At 53.2% G+C, this 20,206-nt stretch overlaps 1 protein-coding gene across 1 annotated transcript; it reads left to right on the forward strand.

The window, feature by feature from the left end:
* Positions 1–548: 548 nt before the first annotated feature.
* LAMTOR1 (late endosomal/lysosomal adaptor, MAPK and MTOR activator 1) lies at positions 549–18,511 on the forward strand. The gene is made up of 5 exons (XM_054039552.1): positions 549–680; positions 8,453–8,595; positions 13,353–13,430; positions 14,271–14,397; positions 17,734–18,511. The coding sequence occupies exons 1-5, from the start codon at positions 549–551 to the stop codon at positions 17,824–17,826; spliced, it is 573 nt and encodes a 190-aa protein (XP_053895527.1). The 3' UTR covers positions 17,827–18,511.
* The last annotated feature ends 1,695 nt before the right edge of the window (positions 18,512–20,206 follow it).

Consider the following 20,206-nt stretch of genomic DNA (forward strand, 5'->3'; position numbering starts at 1 on the left):
CAAGCAGGGCCAGCATTAGACTCACTGGGGCTCAGGGCAGAAAGCCGAAGCCCCACGGCATGGGGCTGAAGCGCAGGTCCCTGAGCCCCACCACCCGGGGCTGAAGCCGAAGCTTGAGCAATGTTGGGGAGGGGGGGTGTGGTGGGGGGGGTTCAGAAAGAAAAAGATTGAGAGCCCCTGTTCTAGGACAAGCAACAGAGGGTCCTGTGGCACCTTTGAGACTAACAGAAGTATTGGGAGCATAAGCTTTCGTGGGTAAGAACCTCACTTCTTCAGATACTGTTCTAGGACAGTGTTTTTTCAAACCGTGGGTCGCAACCCACTGCTGAGTCGCGGCATGTAAGGCGCTGGCTCGCCATGCTCTAGTGAGCACCACAGACCGAGATGTTAGAAGTCCCATCGGCGGTGCTGCCTGGCTAAGGCCGGCTAGTGCCTACACGTTCCGACACCGTGCTGCATCCCAGAAGCAGCCAGCAGCGGGTCTGGCTTCTAGGCAGGGGGGCCACGGGGCTCCGCGCCCTGCCCCGAGCACCGGCTCCACACTCCCAATGGCCGGCAACTGGCCAATGGAAACTGGGGGGGCGGGGGGTGCTTCTGGGCAAGAGTTGCACGGAGTCGCTTGCTCGCCTCCACCTTGGAGCCAGACCCGCTGCTACGCCTTTGACCGGGAGCTGCCAGAGGTAAGTCCACGCCCCAGCCCCGCACCCCAATTCCCAGCCCTGAGCCCCCCAAACCTGGAACCCCTTCCTGCACTCCAGAGCCTGCACCCCAGCCCAGAGCTCTGACTCCCTGCCCAAGCCCTCAACCCAGAACCTCTTCTTGAATCCCAAACCTCTCATTCCTGGCCCCACCCCAAGCCTGCATCCCCAGCCCAGAGCTATGACCCCCTCCTGCACCCTGACCCCCAGCCCAGAGCCCCCTCCCACACCCTGCAGCCCTCACCCCCACCCCCTAACCCTCTGCCCCAGCCCTGAGCCCCTCCCACAGCCCAAACCCCTCATCCCCAGCTCCGTTGGGTCACGGGCATCAACAATTTTCTTCAACTGGGTCCCCAGGAAAAAAGTTTGAAAACCACTGTTCTAGGACACCTACAATCAAGGAAGCTGTGCTGCATTTTTAGAGAAGTGCGAGCGAGCTCCCCCTTGTGGCCCGCCTAGGAAATACTTCACCTGGGAAGTCAGCAGGACTCGCATGTTAGTCGGCTGCTGGGATTTCTAGGAGGGCGCTTTCCCTGGGCTCCATCTCCTCTCTGCCTCTGGCTAGTCACTGTCCGATACGTCTGAATTTCTGCACCCCTCTCGTCACTGGAGGAGCTTTCTGCCTTGTCCCCAATGACAGGGGGTCTTCTACTGGCAATTGGCTTTTCCAAGTCACCTGTCTGTATAATTTAGGGCACAGTGAATGAGACTCATCCGTGGTGTGAAACATGCTGCCGCCAGCGTACTGAGCCCCCCCCCCCCCCCCGCAATGGCCTCCCAGGGACCCTTCCCAGCAAAAGCCGCAGGGCTGGAGCTGGGTTATCTAGTGACTGCAGAAAAGGGATAGCTCAGTGGTTTGAGCATTGGCCTGCTGAACCCAGGGTTGTGAGTTCGATCCTTGAGGGGGCCACTTATGGATCTGGGGCAAGATCAGTACTTGGTCCTGCTGGTGAAGGCAGGGGGCTGGACTTGATGGCCTTTCAGGGTCCCTTCCAGTTCTAGGAGATAGGTACATCTCTATATATTCTAAAAGGCCCTTTCCGAAGGCAGAGCTCCCTGGGGAAGGAGGTGGGAGGCTGGGATAGTGCCAGCGTGAGCCCTCGAGGTGCTCCTGGCTGTCTAACAAGATTGAAACTGCGGGGAGAGGAAACCTGAGCTCCCCTCTGGAGCAGAGACTGCCGAGCAGAAAATCAGCTCCACACAGCAACTAAGGCCTTGGCTGCGCCAGTTGGTTTAGAGACTGATTGAGGTCTGAGGAAGCCAGGTGAGAGCCCCGCTGCGGCGGTCAGAAGAGTCTTAGGGGAGAGCAGGGAAGGAAAAGCAGACGGGTGGGTGTGTCCAGCTTCCCCTCCCTCAGAACACAACGGGCCCAGCCTGTTGCTGAGGATCACCCGGGTGTCCGTTCTGGGCGGAGGGGCTGCCTCGCTGACGTCCCGATTGTTCCCTTGGCGGGGGCCCGCTCTGCCTCTGAGCTCCTGGCGAGAGGGTGCTGCTGTCCCACGTGCTGTGAACGCTGCCTGGCTCCCCTCTGCTCCCCTTGCTGCTGCCACAGCCTGGCCAGTCTCCTTTTCACTCTTCTCCTTTCCCGACCCCAGCCGTGCTGTCTGGCAGCCGCAGGGCTTTCTGCTTCGCCCATTGCTTAATCCCTCCCTCGCTTGCCTCCCTTTCCTCACCCAGCCCCAAGCAACACAGGCCTGATCCCAGTGAGGCCTGAGATCTGGGAGTGAAGGATGGTGTGTGTGGGCACTGAGCTCCAAGTCAGTGGAGGAAGAAACTGGGGATGTGGTTACTACACTGTCGGTCTCGCCGTCCCCCAGGGGAGGGAGATTCCCCCTCCCAGAGCTGAACACCGTCAGAAGGAGTTTTGCTGCATCAGATTTGATGGGCCAGAGGCTGCTGAACAAATCAGACCACAGTCCGCGCTGGCAAAAGGGCTTGGATTGCGTTCCACAGGAGCAGCTCAGGGGCAGTGTCTCTTCCTAGTGCTGAGTGGCCTTTTCTGGAGCCCGCGATCCGCTTGCTAGTGGGGGTGTGGAGCTCTGGCCCAGCGGCTCTCGAGGCAGAGGAGTGAGACGTCCATTTCCAGTTAGAACGGCAGCGTGTATTCTGACCCCTCTGGTGTTTGATTTCCATCCCCGGAGACGTGGGGAAGCTTGGCGTGAGGCCTGAGGTCATGAAAATCCTGACGAGTAGGTTGTGCCACTCCTTTTGGTGGTCTTGGCTCATCAGTTATGCGCAGCTGTGCCTTGGTGGAATGTACTGTCATTATAGCTCCCCTTCTCCCCTTGCTAGGGGTGGGACATCTGGGGATTGGTCGTGCTTTGAGCGGGGGTTGGACTAGATGACCTCCTGAGGTCCCTTCCAACCCTGATATTCTATGATCTGCCCAAAGGCCCAGTCACTGCTGATTAACCTGGCTTCCTTCAACAAGATCATGAGAACCTGGATGTGGGGCAGTCCCGTCCAAGGCTGCCTAACTCCCAGTGGTAGAAGGACCCAGGGGGCCATTAGCTCAATTGTTGGTGTCGCTGGATATGAACTATTCAGTTACCCCAATGGGCTTTTTCCATTTCTATCTCCCAGTGAGTGCCGGATTGTTCCATGCAGTCTGCTCTCCAGCATCTTGTCTCGCAGCTCAGGCTGACACCCGCTTTAAATTTCCCTTTCTTCAGTTTTTCCTCTACTCCTGACGATAGTGTCTCACCCCAAATTCCGTACGCCCTTCAAAGCTTACCAATGCTTCTAGCTGGCTGTCTCCTGCCTCCTTGTTGTTTTTGCCAGGTGAGGTACATGTCTAATCGTTCCCACTCCCTGAGTGGAATTGCTCTGTGGTTGTGCTCTGGTCTCTGTTTAATCAGATTAATCTGACACCAGCAGTACAACTGCCTGTTCTGCCCCCTGCTGACTGCAGGATGGCCTTGCTGGATACTTACTAGGGCTTTATCCAGCCTTCTTTCAGCTATCTCCAGGCCTAGCCTTAGAACGAGATGCTCTTGGCCATCTGAACTCTCTGCAGTGTAATGTCGGAAGCCCTGTCTGAGCTAAGGAAATCAGTCATGTTTAAAACATAGAATTGTAGGACTGGAAGGGACCTCAAGAGATCTTCTAGGTCAGTCCCCTGCACTCAAGGCAGGACTATTATCTAGACCATCCAACATGTTAACTAGCCCTTTTAAAACACTACTTTACAACTGGTGTAAGTAGTTGAACACCCTAAAATGTGTTATCTGGTCATGGCTGACCCTAGGACAATCTGATCATGGCTGACCCTAGGACAATCTGGTCATGGCTGACCCTAGGACAACCTTTCTCCTCAGTCTAGACAGGGCTGTCTTATTGCCTGTAACTGCCCTGGTCCGATTCAGATTCCCACCATGCATTCCCTTGCATAGACGTAGGCTTCTCTCAGATACGTGGGTGCGTTTGCTTAACTCTGTGATCTGCTTATGTGCCTAAGAATTACAGGGTCCCGAGACAGCCTGTTAACTCCAGGAGTGGCTACTCCGACTAGCTGCATTCCTCGCTGCTGTAGGCCTTGGATCAGCCAACAAGCGAGGCCTCCTCTCCCTGGGGGACACGTACCCATTTGAATCAGTGGAGGGTCTCTGGGGAGGGGCCCCCACTTGCTGGCCCTGGGATGCACTTGCCACAGGCTGCAAGGCTGATCTGGCAGGGGTGGCTGCAGGGAAGGGAGGCTCTTGGTTCATTGCTTGTTGGGCTGGTGCTGTGGGTGGGTTGGGGCGTCTTTACGTTCTAATTGAGAGCGCTGAGCGTGCGATGGGCTGGTCCCAATCAGAGTAAAACACCGTAGCGGAGAGCAGGCACGCCGCCCTCGACTGCACAATCACTCCAGAGCAGCCGACAGAACACTCATCATTTCTTTAAATAGCTGTTGGCCCATGTGGGGAAGCAGCTGATGTAACTGGGACTTGCACCAAACATGGCTGCTATCAAACCTTCGCAGGTTAGCCGAGAGTCTTCAACAGTTGTGTTCCCTAAAGGCCTCACTTCGGGGAACGGCCTACGCAGCGTCTGGACGTGTTTCGGGAGCTGGCCCCTAGTCATGCCCATTGGTGGGGCACACTGTTCTGTATCCAAGCTAGAATGAGCCTTAGAAACGGGCTGGATTCACGTCAATCAGCAAGCAGGAAACTTTAAATCATCGTAAGTACATAAGAACGGCCATGCTGGGTCAGACCAAAGGTCAATCCACCCAGTATCCTGTCTACCGACAGTGGCCAATGCCAGGTGCCCCAGAGGGAGTGAACCTAATAGGTAATGATCAAGTGATCTCTCTCCTGCCATCCATCTCCACCCTCTGACAGAGAGGCTAGAGACACCATTCCTTACCCATGCTGGCTAATACTCATCAATGGACTTAACCTCCATGAATTTATCTAGTTCTCTTTTAAACCCTGTTATAGTCCTAGCCTATAGTCCTTGCTTTGCATTTGTATTTTTGAGTTCTTTGCCAAAAGAGGCTGATGCTTGTTGACTGGTAGAACTTGGTACTTTTGGCTATACTCTCTCGACACACTTATTTAAGCAGTTCTATAGCTTAACATCAGTTTATTCGGTGTCCTAGTTTTTACTCTGTTATACTAGAAGCTAGTGAATAACGCTACTTCATTTTTATCTGTGTCGAGCTGCATTTGGATGGAAATTGGAATTCAGTTAATTCCATAAACAGTCTTTTCAAATTGTTTGTATTCAGCAAAACTACTTTGAATATCCTGGATACATAAGAGGAAAAATAAGTGTCAAAACAACTTTTGCACTTAAAGGTCCTTTTAATGAAAGGAAATATGGTATTAACTGTAGCCACTGAAAAAACAACGAGGAATCCTTGTGGCACCTTAGAGACTAACAAATTTATTTCCTGGTCACCCTGTTCTGCAAGTTTTTAAAGCCGGCAGGTCTGGTCTCATCTCTCTCACCTTGTTTCTGTTCCGAGACGGGCAGAGGGAAAACAAGCTTTCTGCCTTTCCAACCCCCAACAGGTTTCTGGACTTTGAATGAGCTGATCATTGAACTGCATTAATTGAATGAACTGATGAGAATTTTCTCTCTGCATCTCCACAAGAGGCGACTGCTGTCAAAAGCTGGTTTAACGCTTCAGCCAACTCTGGTTCCAGGTGCTTCGCCGGTGATTTCCACCAGCTCAGTGGTTTGAGTTTGGCAGCAAACGTGCTGTTTGTTAGGTGGTAAATTGTCATAATTTCACAGTTCATTTTAAATAGGGTTATTTTTTAATATTGACATAAACCTTTTTTTAAATCTGTGTTTGCCTGCTTAGGAAGCCTCCGAGGAAGGAGGAAATGTCTCCGTGTGAGAGTCTGTGCTTCCTAGAGCCGTTTTCCCTGGAGAATGCGAGATCTGGGATTATGATGCGGTTTTATATGCCGGGAGGGATCTCCCCTCCCCTCCTCTTGGGTCCTGTACAGTCTTTCCCTCTAATTTTTCCCACCTATGTGCGGAATGAATTTGTTATTTGCACCAATGGTGCAATGTGTGACACCTCACCGCAATATTGGTGCACCATAACAAAATTCATGTGGTGGGGCCGAAGGGTTCAGTGTGTGTGTGGGGGTGGGGTGGGGGGGAAGACAGGGCTAGGGCAAAGGATTAGGGTGCAGGGGTGTGAGGGCTCCAGCTGGGGGTGTGGGCTCTGGGGTGGGGCTGGGGATGAGGGGTTTGGGGTGCAGGAGGGTGCTCTGGGGCTACGGCAGGGAGAGAGGACTCCCCCCTCAGCTCTCTCTCCACACAGCAGCACCTGAGCTCGGGGGGGGGGAAGAGGTCCCTCTTCACATTGCGGCAGCTCCGTGGCTGGGGCTGCACGATAGGCACTCCTCTCCCGGCAGGTGCAGGCCAGGGGAGGGGTGCCCCGGTGGTGGCTGGGGCCGGGCCGCCCCAGCTCCAGCAGGTTGGGGACCGGCTAGGTTGGGGGCGGAGAAGGGGCACTCCTCCCCTGGCCTCAGCAGGTCCCCTGGGTGGGTTCCCTGAGCGCCTGCGTGACACTAAGAAGTCTGCTGCACGGCCGCGCAGCTTACAGGGAACTTGGGTCCTGTACTGTTAGGGCTGCCAACCCTCCAGGATTGTCCTGGAGTCTCCAGGAATTAAAGATTAATCTTGAATTAAAGACTGTCATGTGATGAAACCTCCAGAAATACAGCCAACCAAAATTGGCAACCCTGTACTGGATAGTGCTTCCAGATCACTGCCGCGCCGCGTCCCTCTGAGCCTAGCAGGAGAGGGGAATCTGGCTGCTGGAGCTTTGGTTGTCGCTGTACAGGCTGGGACTGCCTGGCCAGCTGGTCTGGTCCAACAGGCTTTTCCTAGAAGCCACATCGGTGCCAGCAACGTGGCTGGCGCAAGGACTGGACTGACATGGGGCTAGTGGAGCTTTTCGTTTGTAAGCCCCCAGCCCAGGTGCTCAGTGAAAGTTAGAACCATCTGTTAGCTTAGGTGAAGCAAGTCAGGTTTGACAAAGCCCTGGCTGGGATGATTTAGTTGGGATTAGGTCCTGCTTTGAGTGGGGGGTTGGACTAGATACCTCCTGAGGTCCCTTCCAACCCTGATATTCTAGGATTCTAAGTCGACGATCTCCGTCCAGGTGGGGACACATCCATTGAACAGGGGGTGGGAGGTTTGCTCTCTTGATGCCGTGCTGTATCTGAGCTGTGGGTACTGGACTTGAGTCTCCAGAGCTGTCAGCTGACCCCTTTCGCCTCAAATCACTGGCTGAGACGGATCTACAAGTGCTGATTCAGTGATGTCTGTTAGAGGGGTGATGATTTTATTAAACAACACTTCACACAGGCGAAAGCTCTAGTATCGACCTAGCAAAAGAGTGTGGGTGTAGTTATACCGGCCAAAACCTCTTCTCGTGTAGCTCACTCCAGATCACTGCCCCCCTGCGTGGCGTAGATAAGCAGTGATTGTCTGTAACATCCCATCTGGCTGGCCACGACTGCTCCTGTAGCCTCCTAGACAGATTCAGACTGGAAATAAGGGGTAAATTTAGAACTGTGAGAGCGATTAACCATTGGAACAACTTACCAAGGGATATGGTGGATTCTCCATCACTGGCGGCAGTTAAATCAAGACTGGCTGGTTTTCTAGAAGATCTGCTCTAGGGATTACTTTGGGGCAGTTCTCTGGCCTGTCTTATGCAGGCGGTGAAACTAGATCAGTGGTTCTCAACCTGTTTACCATCATGGGCCACATATGCAGCTCCCTGAGTTATGTGGGCCACATCCACACGATATATATACTATCTGTATGGCCTGGAGGACGTCACATGGGCCACAGCTGTGTGCTGAGTGGTTGAGAACTACTGGACTAGATGATCACCGTGTTTATCAGGCCTCCCTGGGGACTGCATGGTTCATTACTGGCAGTGGGGGCAGCCTGTTTTTTCCAGTCGCACTGGTGTGGATTGCAAAGATCTCCAGGTACCCAGAAAGCATGAGAGTAGCTTTCTTCCTGCCACTGAAACAGGTCTTGGGGGCTGCTAGAGAAAATGGCTCCTGCAGGAGGTAGAATGGCAAAGTGATTCTGGGGGCAAGGAGAGAGGCATTGGACATGTTGGGGTGGTCGGTGTAATCCAAATGTAAATGTCCTTAGTATAAAGTAACCCATTCAAGCGGCCCTGGGAGGGTTGCTTCGGGATCTAAGGTGTTACTCATGTCTGGAACAGGTGAGTTTCCTCTGAAACCAGAGCTGATTCTCCTACTCCCCTTCCTCCCCACCAGGAAGAGGAGACGAAGCGGCTGCTGGAGCCTGTCAGCCCCCCCAACAAGGTGTTAAATGGAGCTGAACAAAACTATCACAGTGTCCCGTCAGCCCGCACGGATGAGCAGGCCATGCTGTCGTCCATCCTCGCCAAGACGGCCACGTAAGTCGCAGCCTAGAGCCGTGCCCCTGCTCGTGGGGTAGAGGTGTATGCCAGCTTGTGGGGCAGTGGTGGAGGGGCCTGTTCCGGCAGCCGCCAGGGCATGTGCCAATGGGGTGCTTTCCTCTGCCGCGTCAGGGAAGCTGAATGCTAACAGATGGCTGAGTGCTCGGACATTATACCCACGTCCCTCTGTGGCAAGTCACTTAGTTTGGTGTCAAAATACCATCGGGACACGTCATCCTAGCATGCTGTGGTTGGAGCCAGGATGTAGGTTCTGGTCTCACCTCTGCCACTGACTTGTGTGGTCTTGAGTATGTCAACCTGTCTGTGGCTCAGTTTCTCTATGTAGCCAATGGGAGATGGGGAGAGGTTGACACCTATAGGGGAAGTCGCATTGACCGATGAATAGGGCACTGGTCTGGGAAAGAACAGGTTAGAGACTAGTTAGATGTATTCAAGTCGGCAGGGCCTGATGGAATTCACCATAGGGTAATAGCTGAAGCAATCTCAGAACCATTGCCAATCATCTTTGAGGACTTATGGAGGACGGGTGACATCCCAGAGGACAGGAAGAGGGCAGATATAGTCCTGGTTTTCAAAGGGAGGAACAAAAATGACCTGGAGGATTATAGACCGGTCATCTTAACTTCAATACCTGGAAAGATACTGGAACAAATTAATAGACAATCCATTTGTAAGCACCTAGAGTATAAATAGGATTATAAGGAATAGCCAACATGGACTTGTCAAGAACAGATTATGCCAACCTAACCTAATTTCCTTCTTTGACAGAGTGACTGGCCTAGTGGATGGGGAGGGAAGCAGTAGAGGTGGTAGATCTTGATTTCAGTAAGGCTTTTGTCACAGCCCCACATGATATTCTCATAAGCAAGCCAGGGAAATGTGGTCTAGATGAAATTACTATAATGTGGGACACAACATGTGTTTGAAAGACCATACTCAGAGTAGTTATCAGTGGTTCATTGTCAAAATGGGAGGACTGCTATCTAGTGAGGTCTCGTAGGGTTCAGTCATGGGGCCCGGTACTACTCAATATTTTCATTAATGACTTGAATACTGGAGTAGTGTGTATGCTTATAAAATTTCCAGAGGACACCAAGCTGGGAGGAGTTCAAGCACTTTGGAGGACAGGGTTAGAATGCAAAAGGGCCTTTCCAAATCAGAATTGGTCTGAAATCAACAAGATGAAATGCAGTAAAGACAAGTGCAAAGTCCTGCACGTAGGGAGGAACAATCAAATGCATAACTACAAAAAGCGACTAACTGGCTTGGTGGTAGTGCTGCTGAAAAGGATCCTAGAAGGTTATGGGGGATCAGAAATTGAATGAGTCAACAATGTATTGCAGTTACTCTGAAAAAAGGCTAATGTAATTCTTGAGTGTTGTATGTACGAGACAGTAGGGAATTGTCCCACTCGACCCAGCAGTAGTGAAGCCTCAGCTAGAGTACTGTGTCCACTGGAAACACACCTGCTCAATGACCATTCCGCATTAGGTCTCAAAATGTAGTTTTGTAATCAAAATGTCGTGCGGCATAAAGTCAAAGTATCTTATGTCAACGTTATTACCTTTATCAACCAACTTTGTAATGTCTTTTATATCAAATTAGTTTGACAAGATTTATTTTCTCTGAACTGATGATTTGCACTAACTACATTACCCTCCTTCAATTCATAATTAGTTGAGTCCCGTATCAACTGCTTCAATATCTTACCCAGAATTGATGTCAGGCTGACAGTCCTATAATTACTCAAGTCATCTCATTTACCCTTTTTAAAAATTGGCCCAACATTAGCTTTCTTCCAGTCTTCTAGAACGTCCTCAGTTCTCCAAGACTTACTGAAAGCGAACTCCTCAGCCAGACCTTTTAAAACTCTTGGAAGCAAGTTATCTGGACCTGTTGACTTTAAAGGGTCTGTCTTTAGTAGCTTCTGGTTTAACATACTCCAGAGATACTAGTGGAATGGACAGTGTATTATCTGCATCATCTTTCTTCCCCCAAATACAGAACAGAAGTATTTATTGAACGTCTCTGCCTATTCTGCATTAATATAGATAACTCTACTATTTCCATCTAGTAACTGACCAGTACCATTGTCAGGATTCTTTTTATTCCTAATATATTTTTAAAAAAATCCTTCTTACTGTCCTTAACTCTGCTGGCCATAGACTTCTCCTTTTTTTCCCCTTGGCTTGCCTTATCAATTGTCTACAATTCCTAACTTCTGATTTATATTCATTACTCTCAACATCCCCTTTCTTCCATTTGTTATATATACTTTACACAAGCCCAACCTGCTCTGCTTCAGAATGGCATCCTTACTACTTTATAGAAGCTTAAATTGCACAGAACATAGAAATTGTGCAGAGACCCTACAGTTCTCTGTAACTTCCCCTCTAACTGTAACACAGTCTTCCAAGCTGGGTCAGACCAAGTCTATGGAATGTGTAGTGCCTGACTCTGATGATGACAAACACCTGTCACAGACTATGCTAATAGGCGGCCGAGCTCCTTGAGTGTATGGAAGGGAGTTCTAACCCAGCAGAGATGCCCATCTGTGTATCAGTCTAGCTATAATGTAGACTCCAAGGTGCTTTACCATCAAAAGCAACAACTCTAGACAATGCATCAAATACAACTCCATTGTGGGCTACAAAACTAGGGCTGATTTGGCTCGTCGCACTGTGTCTGGGGGAGGATTTTATAGCTCCGGAGCGTAGTCACTGAAGGTTCTAGACCATTTTGGCTTGGTAAGCAGGGTTTACTCGCTGGATCCCCAGCTACCATGGGGGGATAAGGCAGCCGAGTGGCTGAGCTGGGCTCTGTGCTGTTCACGCAGGCGCTCACGGTCCCCCAAGAGCAGGCTCTCTGCAGGAATCACTGGGCGGGATTCTCTGGCCTGCTTCCTGCAGGAGGTTGGACTGGATGGTGGTGGTGGCCTGGATCTGTGACTCTCTTCCACAGTCCTGGCCATGGTGCGAGAACTAATGAGGTCTGGGAGGCAGGAACCCCTGAGCCCCTCTGGCCTTGGCGAGTTGCTTAACTCTTCCCAGCCCATCCGTGAAATGGAGGGAATCTGAAGATGGTCCTGGCTCAAACCAAAGCTTGTCCTTGGTTTACAGCACCCCCAGCTGCCAGGCTGCCAATGCAGGGGCTGGGGGGCGTAATATGGTCACCGGCATCCCTCTGCTTTCCGCACTAGCTGCAGGCGGCAGAGAAGCCCTGCTGCTAAGAGGACGTCAGGGACTAAGCCTTGGTGCTCGGCTCCCTCTTAGTAAGGAACTAGAGAGTGGGAGCTCGTCACTGCCCATCTGTACCGTAGCACCTTCCATCTGAGGATCTCAAAGCACTTACTCCTCACAACCCCTGTAAGGGAGAGAGGAGGATCTCTCTCCACTTTACAGTTGGGAAGCTGAGGCAGAGGTTAAGTGACGTGCCCAAGGTTACAGCACTAGGCCGTGTTAGAGGCTGGAGTAGAACCCAGGTCTCCTGACTCCCAGTGCTTTAGCCTTCTCGGCTGAGTCTGACTCCAAAGCTAATGAGATGTACAGGCGGCTCAGTGACGCGTCCACGCAGTGAGCTCGTGGACTGGAATGGGTCTTGGTGCGATTCAGCCGACTATCGTGCCACTTGGAGACACTTAGCTTCATAGAATCTTAGACTATCCGGACTGGAAGGGACCTCAGGAGGTCATCTAGTCCAGCCCCCTGCTCAAAGCAGGACCTCCCCAACCGATGGGGTGGGTCTGTGCAGGCTGGGGGGTTTGGGGTGCAGAAGGGTGCTCCGGGCTGGGATCAAGGGGTTCGGAGGGCAGGAGGGGGCTCTGGGTTGAGGCAGGGAGTTGGGGTGCAGGGTGGGGGACTCAGGGGTGCAGGCTCTGGGCAGTGCTTATCTCAAGCAGCTCCTGGAAGCAGTGGCATGTCCCCCCTCCGGCTCCTATGCGGAGGTGTGGCCGGGCGGCTCTGCGCGCTGCCCTGTCTGCAGGCGCCGCCCCCGCAGCTCCCAGAAGCAGTGGTTCCCAGCCAATGGGAGCAGGGGGTGGTGCTTGGGGCAGGGGCAGCATGCGGAGAGCCCCCTGGCTGCCCCTGTGTGTTGGAGCTGAAGGGGGGATGTACCGCTGCTTCCAGGAGCCGCGCAGCAAGCCCCTGACCCCGCTCCCCAGCAGGAGCTCAAGGGCCAGATTTAAAGGCCTGACGGGCCAGATGTGGCCCATGGGCCGTAGTTTTCCCACCCCTGGTTTATACCTATCCATGACAGTGCTCCAGTCATGTGAGTTACCCCACCAAGTCTCTGTTGTTCCAATCACAGCATAGTTCCTTGACTGTGCCAGGACTTGGAATTCTTCCTGGTTGTTTCGCAGGGTGCTCGCATTCACGTACAGGCACCTAGGATAACGAGCCGATTGTCCTGCTTTCTCAGTATGAATCAGGAGACCTCCCCTCTTGCACCTTCCTCCTTGTGTTTCCTCCCAGTATCCCACTTACTGCAGGGCTTAGGCCATCATCCCTTGGTTCATAACCGAACCAAGCTGCCCCGTCCCATCAGCGATGTCAGGGCGTGGGGCTGCTGCCTCCATCTTCAAAGGGGAGGGTATTCACCAACTGTGGTGCCTGGCTCTCTGCACTGGTGAGGGTTTGATCCAAGGGCGTGGGTGGGCCGTGATGTCTCAGGGTGTTGGGGCAGGAGACGAGAGTCACCCACTAACAGCCGAACCTGCATCTTGTATCTTTCCCCAGTAACATCATTGATGTGTCGGCTGCAGATTCCCAGGGAATGGAGCAGCATGAGTACATGGACAGAGCCAGGCAATACAGGTAAAGGACTGTCCCGGGGTGGGGTGACTGGATCCAGGGCTGCCTGGTTGTAGGTGGAAGAACTGGGGGTGTAATGCGCCCTGCGTTCCAGCCGTTATTCACTCCCGAGGCACCGTGGGGAGCAGTGGGTGTCTGGCCAGGGAATCCCAGCTGTGTGTCGGGCCCCAGGGTAGTGGGGAGACATCTAAAAGTGCCAGCAAAACCTAACGTATGGCAGGTGATGGAGGGGAAAGGGGCCCTCCCATCTAGCATCCTCACCCACCCGGCCTCATGTTGAAGAAGCCAAAGGTTGCACTGGCCTGTCTTTCTTGGGCCCTTTACAGCGGGCTCTGATACTGATGAGACCCAGGCCCTGCTGTCTTCCATCAACCTCTGTCCAACCCACTGACGCTCAAGCCCAGCTCTACTGGGCGTCTTTCTGATGGAAGCAAAGGCCCTCAGATTCCTGAGCCATCTAGCTCCACCCTAATGAACTGGGTATTCGGCAGCTGCGCTTGGCTGGCCCTCGGGACAGGCCTCGTGCCGGGTGTTGGGATGTTTAAACATTGCTCCTGCGTGAAGTATGTCTGTGTTCTCTGTCTGAGGGAAAGACTGGGAGGATCCAAGTGGGCCCCCTCCACAGCTGGAAGGCTGGTTGGGTGTGCGATGCCCCCCAACGATCCCCTTCCTGGGCCTGTCCCCGCATTGTGTGAGTGCAGTCAGCCTCCTTTGCCTCGGACTGCCCTGCAGAGGGGGCGGTCAGTTCTGTGTTACCGGGGGGGCGGGGGGGGCTGACTGCACTGCAGGGGACTCTGCCCGCTGGGAGCTCACTGCTGGCTCTCTGCTCTCCCCTGGCTCTAGCACGCGACTGGCAATGCTGAGTAACAACCTGACGCACTGGAAGAAGCTCCCGCCTCTGCCGTCTCTGACCAGCCAACCGCATCAAGTGCTAGCGAGCGAGACTGTCCCCTATCCAGACTTACAGCAGGTGAGGAGCCTGGGGCAGGGATACCAAAGATCTTTGAGTGGCTCCCTGCCACTTCCCCCTGGGGTCTGTCCAGTTCTAACTCTCCAAGCACTGGGGATCACCTTGGAAGATGATTCCCCTGTCCCAGAGATCTTGCTCTTGGCAAGCTTTCCCTCTGCCTCAATTTTCCTTTGCTTAGTTTCATCCCGTTCCTAGTTTTACTACGTGAAAGCCAAACCTTCCACTCCTTCCCTGCTGGTTACACCACCCCAGTACGGGTGGTGGCCCTGCTCCTCTTTAGATGCTTTGTGCGGGCGCTACAGATCCTGTTTCTGCTCATCCCTCCTGTCGTGTGTCCCCCCGCTTCTCCCTCCAAACTTCTAAATGTGGATCTTCTGACTGTAAAAGTGGCACCGTAGCCTCAGGGTTCCCTTCCGCTGCAGGTCAGATTTGTGCAGTTGAAAAGTTAGACGTCTCCGACTGCTGTCGCCACAAACTGCCCTGGGATGTGAGCACCGACGTGGGCTCCTTCCTCCTTGTGCCTCTTCTCCGCTGATGCAGGCTGAGCAGAGTCCGGTGCGGTCAGTGGGTTTGCACAAGTGTAACGGGAACTGGGCAAACGATTCTCTTGCTGATGCACAAGAAGGAACAGGCCCCAAAGCTGGATTGGCCCAACGGGCCGAAGAGGAAAAACGCTGTGGTCGCTAGTCAGCGCCTCGGACCTGCTCCCTGTGTGTGACTTGGAGCTGGCAGAGTTACGCCGGTCCTGTTTTAATGCCTTCCCGGCCAGCAGTTCCATTGCTGCCTCGGTCAGAACACGCGAGCCCGTGTGATACGAACGCCATGGTGTCCGCGCAAACCTCCATCGGCCACATCAGGCTGCCTGGTAAAGCAGGATGACGCCAGCTGTTCCTGTGCTACCTGGGCCCAGAGGAGCATGTAAAAACATCCTGGCCCCCCACAGACACATTCGCATTTTAAAGTGAGCCTGCCCATGCGTCCATGCATGGAGTAACGGTACTCCAGCTGCCTCGCCGCTCGGCGGGTTTTATCCCCTTCCCAGCTCGCTCAGTAAATCACCGTGCACTGCCAGTGCCCCCCAGCATGCCTGCTGCGTAGTGCCTATAGATCTCTCTTGATCTGTATTTAGGAGCAAGCACACTAGGAAACCACAGTCTCTCCTTTCTAAGCCCTGTTGCTACTTGCCACCAGCTGAGGCTGGCTAGCAGGAGCGAGGTGCTGGCTTGTGAAAGGCCAGGGTTCAGGAATGTAGACAGACTTTCTTCCACTGAGCCCTCTTGCCCTCAGTCCAGCGAAGCAATGGGCCAGATTAGCCAGGACTTCGAGAACTATAGACACGCTGAGCCCGTCCCACCTCGGGCTCTGCTCTGAGCAGATTTCCTACCTCACCAGGGTTTGGCCGGGAACAAATGGTGGTGCCGTCTCAGGAGACAGCATTTGTTGCGTGTCAGTGCTGAATCAGTCCTCCAGCACGGAGTAAGAGGCGCTGTGCTGCTGGAGACATCTCCTTGGGGATAAGATATAAACGCCGTGGCTTTGACAAAAGATGGGCCGTGTGAGTGTTGGCGCCGATGTCTAGGGCGAATTCCAACTCTGGCAACTGCTTCCAGTTCCATTTGGATACATTGTCCCCCTCCTGTCCTGCGCTGTTCTATGCAGCTCTAAATAGCTCCCCCATCCCACTCCAGAGGGGGCTGCATGCTTGTAGTGCGTGAATGCACTCCCTAGGGAAAGCTTGTAAGTTTGTAACGCCCTTGGGATGAAACGCTTAGATTATCTGTGGGAAAATGTTTCAAACTAAGTTGCTGCTGTTTCTTGGAAACGTAGCTCCAACGGAGTGGCAAGCTGCCATGGGATGTAGTGTCCATAATGAGCACACCTCTTGAGTTTGGGTCCAAGATCCCATCACCTGGGGGGTCTCTCTGCCTTTAGTGGTGGTTGGAGGCTCTCTAAAATGAGCCTCCAGGCACTGAGCTGTCTGCTAGTTTTGTGTGATGTGGGGTCAGTGTGGCTTACCACTGGAGCTGTCTAAAAGCTCCTGCCAAAAATCACGATTGTGTTTAGTGGTAAAAAACACTGTTTTGCAGCAAATGTCTGCTTTCTGTGGGCAACTTCAGCTCTTGCTAAAAAGTCAAACACCTGAAAACCAAAACTTTCCATTCAGAAATGTCTAAACGTTATGTGACACTTTTTGATCAACACAATGTTTGCAATTCCCGAATCAGGATGTTTCTTTTAATTCTGTTCTGAGGCTAAACCACATTCTTCTGAGCTGCCACAGTGTCCATGGGAGTTGTAGTTTGAGTAGCTTGTACTCCCATTTTCCTCTATGGGATGAACTCCTTGGCTGGACTACATTTCCCAAGATGCATCACAATGGGTCAGCAAGAGGGAAGTCTGATGCATCATGGGAAATGTAGTCACACCAGGCAAGCCATCCCCTGGAGACAATGGAGTCAGGAGGCACCCAAACTGTAACTCCCACAAGGCTGTTCAGATGGACCCAGTCTAATGTTAAACTGACTTGAAACCAACGTGGTGATTTGGTCTGACAAATGGAAGTGTTTTCATTCAGGTTGACACAATAGAACGTTCACTCTGGTTTCCGGCACAGTTGAATTTTTCCAGGGGGCGGGAGGGACACTTGTTCTGACCAGCTCCACTAACCACCAGTAGAAGGCTCTAAAACTGCTGCGAGCCCCAGAATTTAAAGTGAGCATCCGGTCAGCTTTGTGACTAAGGCCTTGGGTGGGTTCTCCTCTCCCTTGGTTCTAGGGAGCTCTGAAGGCCTCTTGGGCCGGTAGCTACGTGGAAACCCTGCTTCAGTTGCCATAGCTGGAAGGTGGGGGATGGGGAGGAGGGTGCAGTGGGGCTTCCCCAATCAGAGCTTTGTGGGGCGATCCAGGTGCTGCCGCCGCCAATGGTATCGCTTGTTTTGTTTGCCTTTACTGTGGCAGCATGTGAATGTTATTGGATCACATGCGTGCGTCAGGAAGGGGAAAGGTGATCTCTGCGCTGGGAGCTCACAGCCGGGCTCCCTGCCTCTGGGCTGGAGCAGTCTAACAATAAATGGCGCTTCCCAGGGAAAAGGTGGCTGAGACGAGGGCGGCCGGAGCATGAGCAGTGCCGACTTCCCCCGTGCTGCCCTTCCGATGTGCCGCAGCCTAGAATGGCTTGGTCAGCGGCGTCTGCTGAGATTAAGATGGGGGGGCTCTTCGGGACGGGGTGTAGACTCTCTCTCTGTGTTCTGCAGGCAGTGGCTGTAATGGCTTTAGCAGGTGAGTGATCTCCCTCCAAGCTGTCACTCACGCCGCTGCCCCTGGTTCTTGCCCACAGGTCTCCCGGATAGCCGCCTATGCCTTCAGTGCGCTCTCGCAGATCCGAGTGGACGCGAAAGAAGAACTGGTTGTACAGTTTGGGATCCCGTGAGCACGCTCGCCCGAGAGCACCTCTTTCACTCGTTTTTTTTCTTTGCTTTTTTTCCTCCCTCCAATCGGCGTCTCGCCGCTACGGAACTTGTACATAGCCCAGATGTCCGACTAATCACAAAGGAGACAATAACCACCACTTAAAAGGCCAGCCTGCTCCAGGCCTTCCCTTTCTCTGGTGTGGGTGGGGTGAGGCAGGCCAGGCCAGTGTAGATGGGTTGGGGGGAGGGGCTTTATCACATAGGAAGCCTTTATTGCACAGTGTTGACCACAAAGGGAAGAATCTCTCTAGTCACTGGAGCGGCCCGGGGAAGGAGTAGGGGCAGCGCGGCCTCCTGGCTCTTCAGTCAGGGCAGATTGCAGTATTTGTACCTAGCTGCCACCTGTTGCGTTATCGGTTGGGGGCGGGGAAAATGGTTGCGTTCACAGTGACACATTGGAAATTCACCCCACGTAGCATTGGTTTAAAAGCTTTCCCACGACGATCATCGTTAGTTTCAGGGTGGGGCAGGGCTGAGTTGTATTTTTAAAGGAAGCCCAGCAACGAATTGTGGCCACCGGGTCTGAGGCTCTGCTCGCAGGACTGGCTGTTTCTAACACCACTTGTTTTTACATGGTTGAACCTTTGTGTTTTAATTATTATTATTTTTTTTGCCACCATAGATAAAATACATTCATCCAACCCTCCCAGTCTCCTCTGTCCCTTCTTTCCAAGCCACATCCCACGAGCTTGTGTGGAGATCTTGGGGGAGGAGCTGGCAGGGTCTGCCAGGAGGATCTGGTCTCGTCATCCAGCATAATGGAGCTTGGAACCAGTTAATGGCCTGAGTTGTGGTCACACCCCATGCGATGGGCTGTGATTTAGTAGACGTGTCGAACAACCCATCTCCATTGCCGGGACTGTCCGACTCCCTCACCTTGCACTGTTGACTTGTTCCCTGACCTCTCTGCGATGAGCTCGTCTTATAAACGCCAAGCCTTCCAGCCGAATGGCGGTGACGAACGCCCCAGGTACAGTGGCGTAGTCAGGTGGAGTGATCAGAAAAAAAGGTACCACCCGCTGTGGCGCCTGTACTCACCGGGTCTTCGGCAGCACCTCGGCAGCGGGACCTTCACTCGCTCCGCGGGGCTTCAGTGGCGGGTTCTTCAGTGCCACCGAAGACACCCGGAGCTAGCGAAGGGCCCGCCGCTGAAGAGCCAGAGTGCCGCCCCGTCAGTAAAAGCGCCACCGGGGGAGTAAAAGCGCCGCAGCGGGTGGCACCTTTTTTTGTGAGTGAATTAAAAAGCGCGCGGCGCTTTTACGGACGGGGCGGTGCTCTGGGTCTTCGGCGGCACTGAAGGACTCACCGCCGAAGCCCCGCGGAGTGAGTGAAGGTCCCGCCGCCGAAGACCGCGCCACAGCGGGTGGCACGTTTTTTTTTTTTTTTTTTTGTGAGTTAAAAAGGCGCCACTTTTGGGGAATGCGCTCAGGGGGAGCGGCCGCTGCCCCCCTAGTTACGCTACTGCCCTGGTATAATTCATACTTGGGGGGGGGGGGGGGGGGGCCTACCAAATTCACAGCCATGAAAAACATGTCACGGACCGTGAAATCTGGTCTACCCCCGTGAAATCTGGTCTTTTGTGTGCTTTTACCCTCTACTATACAGATTTCACGGGGGAGACCAGCGTTTCTCAAATTGGAAGGGAGTTTCGGGTGGTCACAAGTTTATTTTAGGGAGGATTGTGGTATTGCAACCACCATTTCTGCACTGCCTTTGGAGCTCGGTGACTGTTGGCCAGGCGCCCAGCTCTGAAGGCAGCGCCCCGCCAGCAGCGGTGCAGAAGTAAGGGTGGTAATACCATCCCAGGCCACCCTTACTTCTGCGCTGCTGCCTTCAGGTCTCCTCACTCTGCCTAAACCAAGCCCCCAACCTGTCACAGCTGCCCTCACCCGTCCTCGTTGAAGGCAAAGTGACCACCTGATGGGGGTACTTGGAGTTCAGAATTCAAGGCCAGCTTCCCCTTAGGGCCTATCAATGAAATAGTTAGTCTTAGCTAGGCTGTGCAATAACAGGGCAATCCAAGCAGCTTTCAACTCCCCGCATGCAGTAGGTCAGTATTCAACACTTCATAAAGGGGAAACTGAGGCACTGGGGTTTAAGGGACTCGTCCAAGCACACTGACTCCCAGTCCTGGCCGTGATTGTCCCTCCCCCCCATTCTGGTCATCAAAGCAGGCAACTGTGGGCAATGTTAGTTTCTAGCACAGTTCTAGTCTCACAGGAAGGATTTTCAAATCTTCTCCTCTGACCCTGGCCAACTGCTGACTCTGAACTCTGTTTCCTACCCAGCTATGGGGAACTGCTTGTCAAGCTGCCTCAAAGTAGCTCCCAAACAACCCAT

The sequence above is a fragment of the Malaclemys terrapin genome, chromosome 1, assembly GCF_027887155.1.
Source record: "Malaclemys terrapin pileata isolate rMalTer1 chromosome 1, rMalTer1.hap1, whole genome shotgun sequence".
NCBI classification, from domain to species: Eukaryota; Metazoa; Chordata; order Testudines; family Emydidae; genus Malaclemys; species Malaclemys terrapin.